The sequence below is a fragment of the Gymnoscopelus microlampas genome (assembly GCF_963454915.1).
Source record: "Gymnoscopelus microlampas genome assembly, chromosome: 7".
Classification (NCBI taxonomy): Eukaryota; Metazoa; Chordata; class Actinopteri; order Myctophiformes; family Myctophidae; genus Gymnoscopelus; species Gymnoscopelus microlampas.
This window is the reverse complement of record NC_139944.1, coordinates 36,141,520-36,158,237: the sequence shown is the minus strand read 5'-3', so window position 1 is coordinate 36,158,237 and position 16,718 is coordinate 36,141,520. Positions and strand designations below refer to the sequence as shown.

The 16,718-nt window shown below is 40.7% G+C and overlaps 1 protein-coding gene across 2 annotated transcripts; it reads left to right on the top strand.

Annotated features, from left to right (window-relative positions):
- Positions 1–1,927: 1,927 nt before the first annotated feature.
- elk4 (ETS transcription factor ELK4) lies at positions 1,928–16,459 on the top strand. Of its 2 annotated transcripts, XM_084063369.1 has the most exons (7): positions 1,928–2,135; positions 2,967–3,072; positions 5,088–5,302; positions 7,695–8,459; positions 9,315–9,545; positions 11,727–11,846; positions 11,979–16,459. In XM_084063369.1, exons 2-7 carry the CDS (start codon positions 3,054–3,056, stop codon positions 12,075–12,077), a joined length of 1,449 nt encoding a protein of 482 aa, XP_083919495.1. In that variant the 5' UTR covers positions 1,928–2,135; positions 2,967–3,053; the 3' UTR covers positions 12,078–16,459. The 2 variants fall into 2 exon arrangements, with proteins under 2 accessions (XP_083919495.1, XP_083919496.1); XM_084063370.1 differs by lacking the exon at positions 2,967–3,072.
- The last annotated feature ends 259 nt before the right edge of the window (positions 16,460–16,718 follow it).

Below are 16,718 nucleotides of genomic sequence, written 5' to 3'. Positions count from 1 at the left end.
CAAGCACTAATGTGTATGCATAGTCAGATAAAATCTAAGGGCAAAGAGGCCCAAATTAAGGCCCATTGCGTCTTTGTGGATTCAACTGTTGTACCGTCACACCTAACTTTGATTTTGCCTACGTGGCCGTCTTTTTGCAATGTTTTTCAATGGGAACAGAGCTTTTTTTTGCGGAATGCTCTGTTCCCATTGAAAACCATTGCAAAAAGACGGCTACATAGGCAGAATCAAAGTTAGGTGTGACCTTACTACCTAGTTTCATATGAATTTGTTTTCTCATAGCAAATACAATTTGAAATACAATATTTTTTCTTCTTTTGGAAATTCTTTCCAGAGATTTTCTGAGTAAGATATTGTGATAGCATTGGCAACAATACTTCATGTCTCAATTACCTTATTGTAATCCAACAGAACTTGAAGTATAGGGAACCACAAATAAAGGTGGGCTATATGTTTAATACAATTATGGATTACTTTTAATAGTTAACAGTCCATAAAGTTTGCAAAGTGTTTTAACTTGCTGAGTAGACAAATTAAGAAACAATACAAAAGGTCAACACATTTTTTTTAAGTTATCAGGAGACACGCAATGTGTATTGACAAGCTTTAAGTATATCTCTATATGAGATTGCAGTCTTTCCTGTACGTGGATGAGTATTGTATTGCTATTACACAGTAAAAGTGAAACTGATATTGAGACTGAAAATCCATATTGGAGGCATATTGGAGGCACCTTCCACTGAGTCAGATAGCCAACAACTAAATCTATAAATAGATGCCATATCTTCTGTAACTACAGTAGTAGGCCTATATTTTGCTTCAAGTGCTAAATATGCCCAATTATATTTGGTTAAATCTGGATACATGGCCACAGCGAATCTCAAAATAATAGTAGTCTAATAATAAAAGAGTGTGTAGCCATTGTGGAGTGCTTATTATAGGCAATATAATTTCAGAAGAAGGACATGGTCAGAATAGTCTTTGTACTTGTATAATTTACACAAGGCTATATGAATGGCCTCTCTGAGGTCAATACACAATTAAACATTTTCTTGCAAAATAACGTTATAATTGACAAACCAGACTCATTATTTCTGCGCTCATATTTTTATTTTCATTTTGTTTATCCACCTGTAAGGTATTCGACTGCCACTTGCTGGTCACTTTGGGTATTTCCCGAATGAAAAAACGAAAAACTAACAAAAAACAGCAAAACGTTTTAAATTTGCATAACTAAGCACAGTATTATAGGCCTATGTTTGCACCTGTTTTCTGTCATCGGCTTGCATGCACAGTACAGTAGACCAAACCTGTTTGACTAGTAACAGCAATAATAATGAATGATAGATTATTATGATTTTATTTACTTTAATTTTGCGAATGGTCATGAGCATTTTTGAAACACTAAAACAAACAATCTACTATGCATAATAATAATAATAACAATTAAATAATAATAATAATAATAATAATAATAATAATAATAATTAGCAGTGGTGTAAAGTAACTAAGTACATTTACTCAAGTATACTGTACTTAAGTAAACTTTTTAGGTATTTTTACTTACTGGAGTATTTCCAATTTGCAGTACTTTTACTTCTACTCCACTACACCTCAGAGGAAAATATTGTACTTTTACTCCACTAAAATATATGAAAACTTACTAGTTACTTAGATTTGTATTATTATTACAAAACATAGGCCTACATTACCCACTTCTACATTTTGGCCATTTGAGAAAAAAAAGCCGATCTAAGCTCACAATGCCCAAAGCATTGCCCAAAGCAATGCATAAAAATGAATAAAAACACAACAACAACAACAACAACAACAACAACAGCAGCAACCACCGCAACAGCAACGCGCAACTTACAAGCGTGTAAACAAGAGAGGAAGTGAGCTCAGTCTCAGTGCGGAATTAATTTCCTGTCAAACAGACCGTCAGAGAGGCTGCTGCCTGCAAGACACTTTAATGTCTCTTCTATTGAGGAATGTGCATGGATGGCACTGGCGGTCCGTGTGTCTGTCTGCTCGTCGTGTACTTTAAGTAGAATAGACGGCATTAAACAATGTGTGGCTTTGGTTCCGACGCGGTAGGACGACTCCGAACACCAGCGTTCTCTACTAGCAGCAAGGTAACGTTAGCAGCCAAAGCTAACGTATTGCTAACTTCTACCTTTCATCATCACGTTGTTCTTCGCGTCAGCTTTCACTTACTTTGCGCTCGCTGTGATTGATGTCAGTAAACGAAAGTAAAAGTTAAAAACCCGACGTGTGCTGTATCTGTAGTGCCTTAAAAACTGAGCCTAGCTTTTTGGGTAGTTATTATTCATCCAACAAGTGGTTGTGTGTGTGTTTTTGTTGTTGTTGCTGTCGGCGGCGGCACTGTATAGGTGTAACATTATGGGTTATAAGTGGAAGCTTCTAGCAAAATCCTTGTGAAACGTGTCTATAATTGCAATGCTTATTATTGTGGGGCAAACGCTGTCCACCACGTTACCAAACTGTAACGAGTTAATGGTTTCATAATTAGAATGTCTCAACCTTTTGTGAGGTCACTGTATGCATTCATTGACAGCAGGACTGTCCCATTTTTACCCTGATTTCACCCGCTTTGAAACTGTCAGAACAGACAGATTGTGTGTGTGGGGGGTGTGTCACCATCCCAGCTGGACTGGATGAGTCAGGACAGATTTACTCTCCACATAAGCAGCTTACACACACTCGCTCACACTCAACCATAGCACACACACAGTGCCCTGCTGCTCAACCATCACACACACACACACACACACACACACACACACACACACACACACACACACACACACACACACACACACACACACACACACACACACACACACACACACACACACACACACACACACACACACATACACACCAGTGCCCTGCTCAACCATAGCACATTTAACCTGGTGAGGTTGTTTTTTGTGTTGTCTTAGGTGCCAGGGCCTTGATTCCAGTCAGGTTGTGGTGGTGACACTGACAGGTCCCACTGTCCACCAGTACAAGTGGACAAATGGTCTTTGATGATCACAGAAAGCGAAGGTGAAACTAAACTATAAAACTAAACTAAACTAAGAAACCAACTCTCACTGGTTTCTTTCAAAACTGGCCTGAAAAATGATCTATCAGGAGACCACAGACTGTGGTTTCTCCTTTGTAAATGTTTTGTATTTGTTGTTGACATGTATTAGTGTTATTTTTTTTATGCCATGTTGATTATTTGAATACATAGAACCACAATGGAAACAAGTCCCCAGAACTTTTTGTGTTATCCTTTTAACCTTAATGTCTGACTGTAGCACTTGCTGTTTACATTTCTGACTTAATAGAATATTCAATCAATCAAAAAAGATTTAAGCATAATGTTAACAGACTGTATATTGGCTGATGCATTTCTAATATGTTGGCTGTTGTTATGATATTGATATGTATTAAATCAAATAACACTATTTTGTACTGAATAGCTCAGTGTTGATAGTGTGGTGACAATTTTGTGACTAACGTCACTGTTGAGAATACACACAAAGGGAAGTTAGTTTCACACAGCTAGAACAGTCTAAATCTCAATTTATATACAAGCTTGATGGAGCATACTGTATTAGGCATATTAAGTTAACTTTAGTGTAATGCAGACCAGGGTGTTCACAGTCACACTTTTTTATAGGTATTCTGTTGGTTTTCATTTTCCAGTAAGCTGAATAATACATTAGCTTCTGCGCTCGTAACTAAAAGTCATGCTGTTGTCAGATTTAATATGAATCTATTCTGTACTCAGTTTGTGGTTATATATTTGCCTTAGTCCTCCTCACCTTACATGACCTCCGTTATTGTCATGCAGGAATCAGGATCCCTCCCTTCTATTGTGTTCTCTGTTTACAGCTAGACGAAGCTGTCCACAGCAAGCCTTTCCTTTTTTCAAAGCCAAACTTGTCACTTTTCACAGGGTAACCTATAACCATACAATCTCTGAAACATAAAACAGTGAAGTAAGACGGGAAGGGAAGCAGCTACAAATTAGGCTAATTAAAAGGTCTGGATATTGTGAGAGTCAGACAGACACCAGCACGGGTCAAAACCACTGTATTGTATAACATCTGTTACAGCATGTTACATACAATATAACAGGCCAGAGATCACTTGATTGTCTGTTGTGAGCACATTGCATGTGAGGACTTAAGTCAGATCTCATCTCATGGAGAAAATGAATTGCATCTCAAAATGGTTTTGATGTCCTGATCTGAGTTTGTTTTTGATTCCTTATCATGCTCAGCAGAGGAAATTATTATGGGTGAATAATATGTCAAAAGTTGGCAGAAGTAATGTTGCATATGGCAGTCAGAAGAAATGTTACGTCATAAAATGGGAACACAAAATGAGGACTTGTGTTATGGCATTGTATGGATTAAAAAGCTATTTATTCAGTAGGATAAAACATAGCCTTATGCTGTAAAATCCATGTGCATGACACAAAGGGAAGGAAGCACAGGCATTATGCGATCCAGACGCATGACATGTTATATAGCTAAGTGGGTTGGTTGTTCTTTGTCTGCTCTCACAGCCCTGTTGGTACTTGTGGAGCATGTTCTGTGAATGCCTGACCTTGCTGTTTGCTCTCATTGTGTAGTTCAGCCCTACTTGTTGTCTGCATCATCCAATCAAGACATGTCTAATCTCCTATGTAATTTTATAGTGTCAAAAAAAAAAAGAGAAGTAAGTTAGTAGCTGTGTTGAATGATTTAGGTCTCCTTAATTTTAGCATGATTGTGTTATCCCTTGGCACATGCAGGGCTGCAACTAATCACAATAGGCAGTCAAAAGTGTTATAGATGTTTATACGGTTTTCTGGTGTTGTCTTGTGTTTAAAAATAAGCAAATGTGCTTTTAGGCTATTACTCGCATTGTAATTAATATCCTGACTGAGCCATAGTCAAGAAAAATAATGGCATGGTTTTGTCATTATTGAATTGCAGCTGTAGATTTATAATACCTCAACTGTATACTCCCTTTAGCTTGATGAAGTCCAATCTCTGTCATGGAATTTTGTCTCCTTTCCACAGTGAGAGACATGGACAGCTCTGTCACCCTGTGGCAGTTCCTTCTCCAGCTCCTATTGGATTCCAATAATGAGCAACTGATCTGTTGGACCAATGAGGAAGGGGAGTTCAAGCTGCTACAGGCAGAGGAGGTGGCCAGGCTGTGGGGTGCCAGGAAGAACAAGCCCAACATGAACTATGACAAGCTCAGCAGGGCTCTCAGATACTACTATGACAAGGTTATCACTCAGCACTGTGACATAACATAACCAAATTGAAATGACTAATGCAATTTCCAAATCCCATTTTCATTTATAAGGGGGAAAGGTGCTCCAGGTGGCAGACTGTGCCAGACACATTGTATTCTTTTATCTTGTGGCAGTAATACTCAGTGGCGTACCCACCATAGAGGCAGGGCAGGCGGCCCAACTAAAATCTAGCCTCCCCTAGAAAATAAAGTAAAAGACTGAAAAACAGGCAGTGAAAAAAATCCAAAGAGAATATTGGCCGTCGGACCTCCTCGTCCATTCGCGCGGGCAGGCAGCCAATCACTACCGTATCCATTCAGCAGAGTGACGTCGCCTATAGTGATGCAAATGTATGCCTTTATCTTCATGGGGTGCCAGGAGTGCCAGGTGTGGGGGTCTGGGCCTTCACCTGTACTCACCTGGCATAAAAGGGGCTCTGAGTCTGAGAGCAGCTTGAGCCATTAAGGTAGGTAGAGAAAAATATCTCGCCTGCCCTAAATGTAATTTCTGGGAACGCCACTGGTAATACTTGGCCGAAAAATCTTTATTATTTCTTTGGGAAAACGAAAAAATCTGCGTTGTCAGTCCCTGCATATGCCAGTGGTCAATGCATACGTGCATTGGCAATTGGCATTTTTCTTCTCCATTGAGGAGAAAAATCCAACATTATAAAATCATCTTCACCAGTCCCTGCCTAGGAAAATCTTTTATTTTTATAGACTGTCTTTCAGTGTCTGTCTGTCTCTGTCTATCTAATATGTATACGTAACATATGATCAATATTGTGAGTCCTAACACTCAATTCTCCTGCTTGTTATGCGGCAGTAGGCTAATCATTAAACAGCGGTTGACAGGTTCTGTACCGTCACCATATCTGGAACAGTAACAGCTGTCAGGATGTCACTAGGACCAAGGTTTGGAGAAATAACTTGGTGCTGTTCAATCCCCCAACTAGGTGTACTTCTGCTGCTTAGGGCTGCATGATACATTTGAATAACCTATATCTTAAATAGCCCAGGACTCACTATGTTGTGAATCGGAGTGAACTGCAGGAAATTCTAGCGCTTTGCAGATTCTCCAACCACAAATTGTTCAAGTTTTATATCGGAGAACATCTTTCATTAAATTCAAACAAATTCAAGCTAATAGTGTTTGATTCCCAAAGGACCATTCTATTTTGGCTGACCAAAAAACTTACCATCACTCCCAAGCATAAATGTAGCTGTTAGTTTCTTTTAACATTCTTTTGACCAGGAACTGGAGATGAAAAGCTCTGGCATATTTACATCTTTAATTTAAGGTTTGATTCATGTGCCCTGTCCCAGTCTAATGAACAGAACAGAACTGTCACACATTATGAACCTAGGTTGGCATAATAACAAATAAAAAACAAATAAATTATCCCCCGAATCATATTTATGTCACCACCTTCTCAATTCCATCTAAAGGAAAAAGTTGCTAAGAAGACCATTATAAGGTTTAGAGCACAAAATACTTTATTGCAGTTATTTGTTGTTGCTCCATTCATCAACAGCATCAGCAGTCTACCCTGCACACTTCTTCCTCAATGTTCCTGAACAGATGCTGTGATTGGCCTCAGCACCGATCTCAAATAGCCAGTGAGGACTTTTTACACTACACAGGGTTGTTCTAGATCAAATAAAACATTCAAATATCTCGAAAATTAAAGGATAGTCATTGTGGAAACTGCCCTGATATTGTGATATGCGATATAATTTGATGTTACACTTTCTAAAACATAAATGTATTACCTAAGACCTGTTGAGTGTCTGTTGGTGTCTGGGCTGTAGTGAGACAAGTAGAGGCATGACAGGGCTGTGCCTCTGAGGTCCCTTGCGCTGAGCTCTGTCTGTGTTTGTCTCCCCCTGTTGCTTGTGGTTTGGCTTAAATACAGCCTGACCCTGTGGGTGTTCTGGGCTGGGCTGCTCTGCAACATGATTGGCTGTTAGTTCAGTACAGGCAGGAAGGATGGAGCTGTTCCATGCAAGAATGATTTTCTGTGGTCTTCTATTTTTACACTCTCTCCCTCTGAGAAACACACACACACACACACACACACACACACACACACACACACACACACACACACACACACACACACACACACACACACACACACACACACACACACACACACACACACACACACACACACACACACACACACACACTTTTGCCTCTGCTAACTCTTTGCCCAACAAGCGAGTTGTAGTTTAATAATGTATGTTTACTCTTCTGTTTTATATGAGTGACTGAATTACATAAAGATAGTAATGATGATGGATATTTTTGGCCCAATCTTCAAATACCAGCATGTTAACTTTGCCTGTCATCGTATAATCCCTCTCCTTTCTTCCATTAGAACATCATCAAGAAGGTGAATGGTCAGAAGTTCGTGTATCGCTTCGTTTCCTACCCAGATATCCTTAAAGGGGAGGCTGCTGCTCGGACGGAGGGAGGAGATGTGGTTGGGGGAGGCACCCCGCTGCTCTCAGAGAGGGCGGACAGTGCCATTATACCAGAAGTGGACTCTGGGGACAGGGGCAAGGCAGGGGGCTGCATAGTGGGGCAGGGCTTCAAGCCGTCCAACAGGAATGACTACATCCACTCTGGGCTGTACACCTCCTTTACCCTCACTTCGCTGCAAAATGGACGGCAGCTCTTCAAGTCCATCAAGATGGAGAACCCAGCAGAGAAAATGGCAGACCGGAGGGTGGGGAGCAGCACCACCCAGGAGCCACACCCGCAGCCACCGCCTCTGCAACCGCAGCCCACCACGTCATCGTCCGTCATTAGGTTCGGCACGACTCCGCCCAAGGCAACGGCACACGTCCCTCCTCAGGTCACCATAGAAATGGCCCTGACATCTAATCCGCCTCTGTATCCTCTCGCTCTGCCCACACGGGCTGATGACATTACTGGACACTCCTCACTCCCGTCGCAACACCTCTACTCTTTCGAACACATCCGTCCTTCAGGGCCACGATTCAGCCTATCAGAGCTGACCTCGCCTAGCCCCTCCCCGAGCATAGTGCATGACTCGTCCCAGGAGCTGGTGATTGACAGCGACAACGACATTGAATCCATCACGTCTCAGCCCGCGGACTCCCAGACACTGGAAACAAAGGCTAGTCAATGCAACTTTTTTAAATCTTGGCCCAATCATTACAGCTCTGTTTAATGTAGTAAAACCAACTCAAAGGCTTGAGCTGTTTCTCTCATTCCTCTCATTAGTCCCTTGAATTTGTCCCCTGGTGTGTTATTTCATTTAAGTTGTCTCTACAAACTCACTATTTTCAGAAAAGATATTTGGTGTAGAGGGGGCCTAGAATAAGTCTCTGCAGGACTCCGGTCAACTAAGTATACAGTATAGGCTTTAAGTGGTTAAAGTTAGGGTAAGTGATATCTTTTTTTTTTTTTAAAGGTTAAAGTACTATTTTCTGATAGTAATCATTGCTACAGAGCGTTTGTTCGGTCACTCCAGCTCTTTAGTAAACAGAATATAGTACATTTTCAGGTAGGTGACAACATTTAAGCCAATCAAGAGAGTACTGAAAATGCATTTTCTGTTTTTTAAAGAGCTGGAGAGACATGGGGGACTCCTTTTACTGAACAAACACTCTATAGCAATGAGTGCTATCAGCATATAGAGCTATTTAACACTTATTTTAACCAAAGTAAATCACTTACCATACCTTTAACTGTAAGTAGTTCTACTTGCGTAACCTATATAATAATAATAATGCTGTGTACTGTGTAGAGTGATTAATTAAATTCAATCTTGACAATTTAAATAATCCTATGAAAATATCACCAATTGGTCTATTTGTCCTCTTCATTTCCTGCCTAATGGAATTCCCAAAAAATACTAAATTACTTTCCCAGCCATTCTAGAAAGCTTGATGCGTTAAGTATGTTTGATGTCAATGTCGTCAATAGAAGTGCACCTCTAGAATTCATCCATTGTGTCCGTCTGTCTTAGGTGGAATCTATCGGCTCTATGTCTGCTGGGGTTATGGAATCTGAGACCAGCATGTCTCCAGTCAGCACCATCACCACAATCAGCACTCAAAGCTCAAGCAAGACCCGTAAGCCACCTAAAGTCTTGGAGCTGAGCACTCCAACCCTGCTGGTCACTGCCTCTGACTTCTCACCCATGAGCATCTGCAGTCCCTCGTTGCCAACTGCCTCCCTCACACCAGCAATGCTACAGGTTAGAATTATCTCATATTCAAGCAACTTGAAAACCCTGGGGTGCACACAAAAGTCAGGGTATATGAAAGTTCAGAGTGGTTACAGACAGTGCAGTATGGAAGAGGACACAAGGTGTTTGGAGTGGGGGTGTGAGGGTGAGATATATTCAGTGTCTGAATGAAGAACATTGTTTATGTTTAGCAACAAACCATATTGTTACGTTACAATAATATTGTGATTCTCAAAGATTTTTGATACATGATTTACATATTGTGACGTATTGAAGTACACAAATGGCAGCCAGTAAATTAAAGGTAAAAGGTGTGACGCAGGTCTGAGGGCCGCAAACTCTAGATAGGAGTACCTCTAGTATATTTAAAATGTTGTCGCTTGACCAATGTTATTGGAAAAGGTATTAAACATTCTAGTGTAAAAGGGCAGCACACATTGTCAGTCCATACACCAGGGGGCAGTGGTGAAGCAGTTATCTCTGGCACCTGGCCTCTTGGCTGTGGTCTCTGGGTTGTTTTCATGATGTTTAATTGTTGTTTGTAGACCACATGACTGTGCACTCCGTTATGGCTGGAAAGGCTCTATTAGATCAGCTGGTGCAGACAATGCCTTTATTATGCATCACCAGGAGGTCAGCTCTGTGTCTTGCTGTCTCTGCGGTCATGAGACCAAGCCTCAGACTGCTGCTTAACTGTCAGCGGTGGCTTTTACCCAGGACCACGTTCTCCTCGATGAAACCTATCCTGTGGCTGGATTCCTGATCTGATAAATGTTTTAAGTAATTTAATGTTGAATATTGCCAATACCAATTCCTGATATTCCTTTTCACAATTGCCAGCTTTGCAGTTTGCATACTACAAGTATTCCAGTCAATCTAAAATCAGTAAAACCAGTCCAGGCTAGAAGAGATAAGCGCAAAGCTCAATGTCATGTAACTGTATTTGGCTCTAAATAGTCTACAGCATGGCTAGACTATTTACATTTTTTATTTTATTCATTTATTTTTCATAGTTGAAGTATTTTAAGTATAATGTATAGAAACAAATGCCCTTAGGTGCTCACCTGGTAAAGCGCATACCATTAAGACACCTTAATGGTCCTTGCGCAGCTGGCCTGGGTTCAAGTCCAACCTGAGGCTCTTTGCTACATATCCTTCCCCATCTCTCTCTCACTGTAGCTGTCTGGATAGAGCATGAAAATGCATACAATAATTCTTTAAAATAGATAAATAAATGTCCTTCCATTACGTTTCATATGCAAAAAATAAAGTGTAAAATATGGATTCAGCATTTTTTCCATCTGTTCAGCATTTTCTCACTAGTTTCCATTACCACCTCACCTGTGTGTGACCCGCAAACTGTCAAGCATGCAACACATTACTGTAAATTAAAACAAGTCACTCCAGTATGCAGTCAGGCCTGGGACCGGGCAAACATCCCAACTCCAGAATTCAGTTGTAAAGCTAATTGCAGTTACTAAACCATGTATGAGCTGTTTAGACAATTATCTTGCACCCAGTGCAAAATGCAGTGCAAGTGTCATTGCTCGTTTCCAATCGACGTAGTTGCTATAGCCAAAACGTCTGTCACCTTTCCTGAAGCATAGAAAAATAAAACAAAAACAATATTTTTATTTTTTTATTTATAAAGTCAGAAAGTGGTTGCGCCTTACACCAGCTCTGGCCTCGTCTAAGGTCTAGCGCAGTCCCCCAGCACAGTATTTCCATGCTACTTAAAGTGCACATTTCCTTAGATTGATTAAAGCGTGCACTGCTTGCAATCAAATGTATCCCAATTCAACTCGGCATCCATGTTCAGATTTTATCGCTGTTAAACTAGCTACATTTTAGTTGGACACCCCCCAAAAAATGTTGCCCTGCATTCAAGACCATGTGCCACCTTGCGCCATAGATTGTCTAAATAGGCCATTATGTAATACACTTGGGGCATCCTTAGTTTAATTATTAGTTATATTTACATCACAGTACAATTGCAGAAACGATCAGAGAGAAAAGGGGCCATGTGCAACATGATCCGCATCATGGGCCGCAGTGTTAATGCATATAGGGGAAACACTGTGGGCCGGGTTCAAAAACCCACACTTTTGAGTACATGGTCTGACTCTGAACCACTAGGACAGCCTCTGTCTGTTCTTCTCTCGGTTCATGTGTCTCTTGTCTTTTCCTCAGACTCCCACCCTCTTGTTAACTCCCAGTCCTCTGCTGTCCAACATCCACTTCTGGAGCACGCTCAGTCCGGTGGCCCCACTCAGCCCGGCGACACGTCGCGCGGGAGCACACCTTTTCCAGGTGAGCAAACATGTCGCGTATCTTCATGAGACTTATTCATTTTTCTTTGTTAACTGTACTCTTGTATTCATTCAGCCTGGGTTTTAACCTTTCTTAACCTGTCATAACACACTTTGTTCTGCTGTATTCCAGTTCCCGTCGGTGCTCACGCCCCATTTCCAGATCCCAGTGCACAGTGTGGAGGGGATCAACACGCCTGGCCCCATCTCACCAGACCCCCAGAGGACATAGGACTACAACAGCCCTGTGCCTCGCATCTGACATGGCCCCGGGACCCAGTCAGCCAGACCTCCATCATCAGCTCCTCATCTCCCAGATATCAGGGCACTGACCTGTCATTGGCATCACTGCCACCCCAACCCCACCCCCCACGCCAGGCCCGCACTTTGGTGCTTGTCATTTCTCCAAATTATTTACTGCCATAGAATTCACACTACAGTCCCATGCGGTAAGGGGAGGTCTGGAGCGAAGATGTAAGCAACCCAGGCTGATAGACTGGGGCGATATGTTCAGTGATCAGCTTCATGCCATTCTGAGGGACAAACGTTTGTGCGTTGAGGATGCACACTCTGAACATTTACACATTAATGCACACTTAATTCCTTACATACCATTGTATACTTTTTCTCTGGACTTTTGGGATCCTTGCTCATGTCTATTAAAAAGAAAAAGGGATTTCCATGGCAACTAGCTGGTTGCATGCAAGATTGGACACAGAGTAGCCAGAAGTATGCATAAATTAAGGGTTGGTTAGACCAACGTATTGCAGATGTCTGAATCTGTATCTTTTCCCCCCCATTGGTTGTCACCAGTTTGTTGTTAATTTATGGTGTTTACTTTGTGTGCTTTTATATATTTTAAATGGCCATCCTTAACTTTTGCTCCCCTTTTGAAGGGCAGTGCATTAACCTGGTACTTCGTCATTGCCAAGTCACCCCATGTTTCATGTGGTCCCTGTCGCTGCCAACCTCCACTGTTGGCCTGGGGAGAGAGTAGACAAACGCATGCCTCCTCCATTACACATGGAGTCACCAGCTGTGTCTTTTCACCTGACAGTGAGGAGTTTGAGCCAGTAGGAGTCGCTAGCAACAAGGACACAATCCCCTGCCGACTTCACAACCATGAACACTGACAATTGTGTTTGTTGGAGCACCCAGCCAAGCTGGAGGCACCCCTACCACGAATCAAACCCGGGCCTCTGTAGTGAGTGTATTACCACTACAACACCCAGACAACCCTCGAAGTAGTAATATAATAATACTATTATTATATTGGAAATTTGATATCAACATGATGCTTTATTACCCTGCTGCTCCCTACCTAAAGATAAATGTCCAATCTCACCTCCCTGAGTGCATTGCTCTAGGTTTTCTTTAAGCTAACGAGTTGACTATAGCCATAACCACCAGAACCCTTACCTTAACTGTCTTACTGCAGCATTGGCCATATAGCAACTGAACCTCTCCGCAATTACCTCCTTCTTTAGGTTGCCTCTTTGTAAATGTACCCCAGCTCTTTCTGCATGTACAGTACATTAGCCCTGAAAGACAGTGTGGGCCACCTGGGCCGCTCTGGGCACAAACCATAGTCAGCAAAGCCATAACTCCTACCTTAAACCCAATTGTACCTCCACCAACCTTAACTTTAGCTTGGAGCAGTTTAGCACCTTCCTTCGCCATATGAACCTTTTTGTGAAGGTGTAGAATATGAAAGAGTGACCCACCCATACTTAAAATGACCTTGAAGCCATAAGTAGATAGACTCTCTATTTCTCTAGAGAGTGTGGACATAGGATTTAATCATTTTTCTATCGTGTTTACACGTGACACTTGGGGAATTGAATGATTACACTGTCAGTGTTAATTTACCCAAGTGTTGCTCTCTAACCCAGGGATAGACAACCAGTGAATTTTGTACGTGGAGGGACTAATTTGTACTCACTAATAGAGCCAGCCCCCACACCCTATGCTTAATTTATACTCTATTGCGCCAGTTCACAATCTACAAGCTCACAATGCATTGTGAGCTTGTACATAAGCTATTTTCAGCGCATGACACCGGCGCACAACCATGTATAAATCTGGCTTGTTAACCCTACAATCAAGTCACGCTGAAGCGGTGCCTTACCTCAGCCTAGCCCAAGTTAAAGTCTGACTGTTGATAGTTGCCAGTTCAGTAATTGAAAAGATTATAGTTCAGTAACCACAATGTATAGTCTAATGTATAGGGCTCCTGTTTATGTGAATGCCTAGCTCTGAATTCACGCCAGCAGCAGTATTTCGCTGCTGCATTCTGATAAAGCGGTGCGGGTCAATGTAATGTCTGTGGTGCGGAGCGACCACAAAGGCAGCATGGCAAAGTGGGGAAAAGTTGGGAACTAAACTTTTCCGCTGCCACTGTGTGGCAAGATAGAACGGCAACCAACCAGAAGCGCGCTGTGCTCTGAAGTGGGCGTGGACTAAGCGTACACACTCGACAGCACTTGAGACGGACAGAAATGTAGGCTACTACTGTATGAAAGTACCTAATATTGATAACAAAAGATTAAACTAGCAGATGTAGATGTGAAATTAATCAAGATAACTGCATGGTCTATTTTCTCTTACTTAAAATGTATTATTTTATATATATCATGTACGTATATAATTTACAAACATGTTGCCAGAGTAAAACAGAGCGAGGGAAAAGACTGCCGATGCTGGTGTGAATTCAGTGAGTGTAATGTTTTTTGTTTTCTATGCCATATCTTTGCTTTGACCAAACCAGAGTGCTAGAACTCGGGATTGAGATATTTTTTGTGTGTGCATGTGTTCTTGTGTTTGTATAGTACTATGCATATCATATGTTTATTGGTGGTGATCTGTTTTCCCTTCACTTTAGTTTTATTGAGGGAATCTAGTAGGGCTGTCCCCAATACCTTTTTCAAGATTTGGATATTCTATGCATTTACCTAGCAAGCATCCGAACATTTGTTATTAATTAGTTAGCCAATACATCAAAAAAGGCTCTTTGTGGCATGATTGGTTTCACTGCAGGGGCCAGCACTTAATGGTACATTTTGTTAAGTCACATCTCGATGGGTAAATTATGTTAAGTCACATCTCGACAACCAATCACAAATCTCTAAACGTGTTGCTGCACTGGCACCTTGTCTGTGTAAAAAACCAAGGAGCTGAAACACACAACAGCAATCGGCAGCAGATGAATCACCTTAATCTTGACGTCCCTATTATGATAAAGATTTTCAAAGATTTATTTTAATTTTTAATAACTTCCAAAAATAGCACATGTACAAGCTCACAAAAAGTAGTAATGTTGTGAGCTTGTACAGCAGCAATTTTTGTCATTTGCCGTACATCTAAATTGACTAATGAGTATCCAAATGAAGTTATTTGGGACCAGCCCAAGAATCTAGTACTGTACCAATAGACAGCAAAAAGTAAATGTTTCTAAGGTCACATTGACTCACAAAAGATATCGACAGTACATGCACATAGCAGAGATATGGACCACCGCCTCTATATCCTATTCTCTTTAAACCTGCTTAAATGTAAATGTTGGTGTGATAACAGATCTGTTAAAAAAGCATACTGTACACATGTATATTGTTTATCTAGTTGCTTAGGTTTCTTTAATCCACATTTATTTTCCTGTAACATTCAATAGAATTCTAAGAATTATTTCTATTTTTGTAAAAGGGCAGACAGACATGTCTGTTGGTATTTTGTTTTACAGTATGTACTGTATCCAGCATAAATTGGGTTTTAATGTAAACACTCATGTATTTCCTTATGTAATTTTCCTCTACTCTGTTTGGGAGGTGGTTGTCCCATGGTGGTTATTGGTTATTTGGGGAACCCTAGCCTTACGGGAAGAAATCTAAATCCATGTTTATATGTATAGTGTTTTGATAGTGTTGTTATTGTAAATGCAGATGTTGTGGTGGAATGTTTGCACTTAAACATGTTGGGGGTTCCTGCAGTATTGGATTCTATCACTTTTTTAAGATAGATTTCTTGTGTGTCCTTCTTTGAAGATGCTAACAGAAATTTAAGGGGTATTGTATATTTTTCCAAAACGAGGGGAGGATAAATTCATGCACTAATTACTTTATATACTGCAAATCCAACTAACTCAACTTTTATATATTGATTAAGAATCAATATAGTTAATTCAGGCCCTAGAACAGATGTGTATTTTATCTAAATATTAGAATTTATAAAAGCCCAATATGATTGGTCAGCTATATTGTATTTTTGCAGTAGTAGTTTTGATAAAACTCAAAGCAGCCAGATGATTGTTATATTTCTCTAAATGTTTCCTCTCCATTAAGGACTCAAGTGCATAATTTCTTAATCCCTACATTATAGTGTATTTCCTTGAAGTTTTCTTGAAATGTAAAATCTGTTTTTGTGATTTTTAAAATGACACAAACTGACTTTTTGCTTCAACGTCCTTGCTTTCTGTCCAGTTCTATATTTGTTTTTGTTTTTTTATGTTTACAAGCTACTTGTCTGAAGTGGCATATTGATGTGTGAGTGAGAGACACAGAAGAAGCATTTGTATCTCAAGAGCTGGATAAGACCAAATAAAGCAAAAGAATACCCTGATCTCTCTAACCCTCTGTCTATGGACTTATTAAATGCTGTCAGTGGTGGAAGAAGTACTCCAATGTTGTAGCCTATTTAAGTAAAGGTATCAATACCACAATGTAGAAATACTCTGTTAAAAGTACAAGTCCGGTATTCATTTATGCAGAATACCGGACTCCAGAATTATGCAGAATTTCCCAAATTTTAAAATGGCAGATCTACAAGCTCAAAATGCCTGTGAACTTGTAGATCTGGTATTTTAAAATAGCCGAAGTGTATA

What these genes read in the sequence shown, in the direction of transcription:
- elk4 (XM_084063369.1), top strand. An exon ending in TCAGATACTACTATGACAAG is followed by an intron (nt 5,303 to 7,694) that starts GTTATCACTCAG and finishes TTCTTCCATTAG; the next exon opens with AACATCATCAAGAAGGTGAA. An exon ending in CGGGAGCACACCTTTTCCAG is followed by an intron (nt 11,847 to 11,978) that starts GTGAGCAAACAT and finishes GCTGTATTCCAG; the next exon opens with TTCCCGTCGGTGCTCACGCC.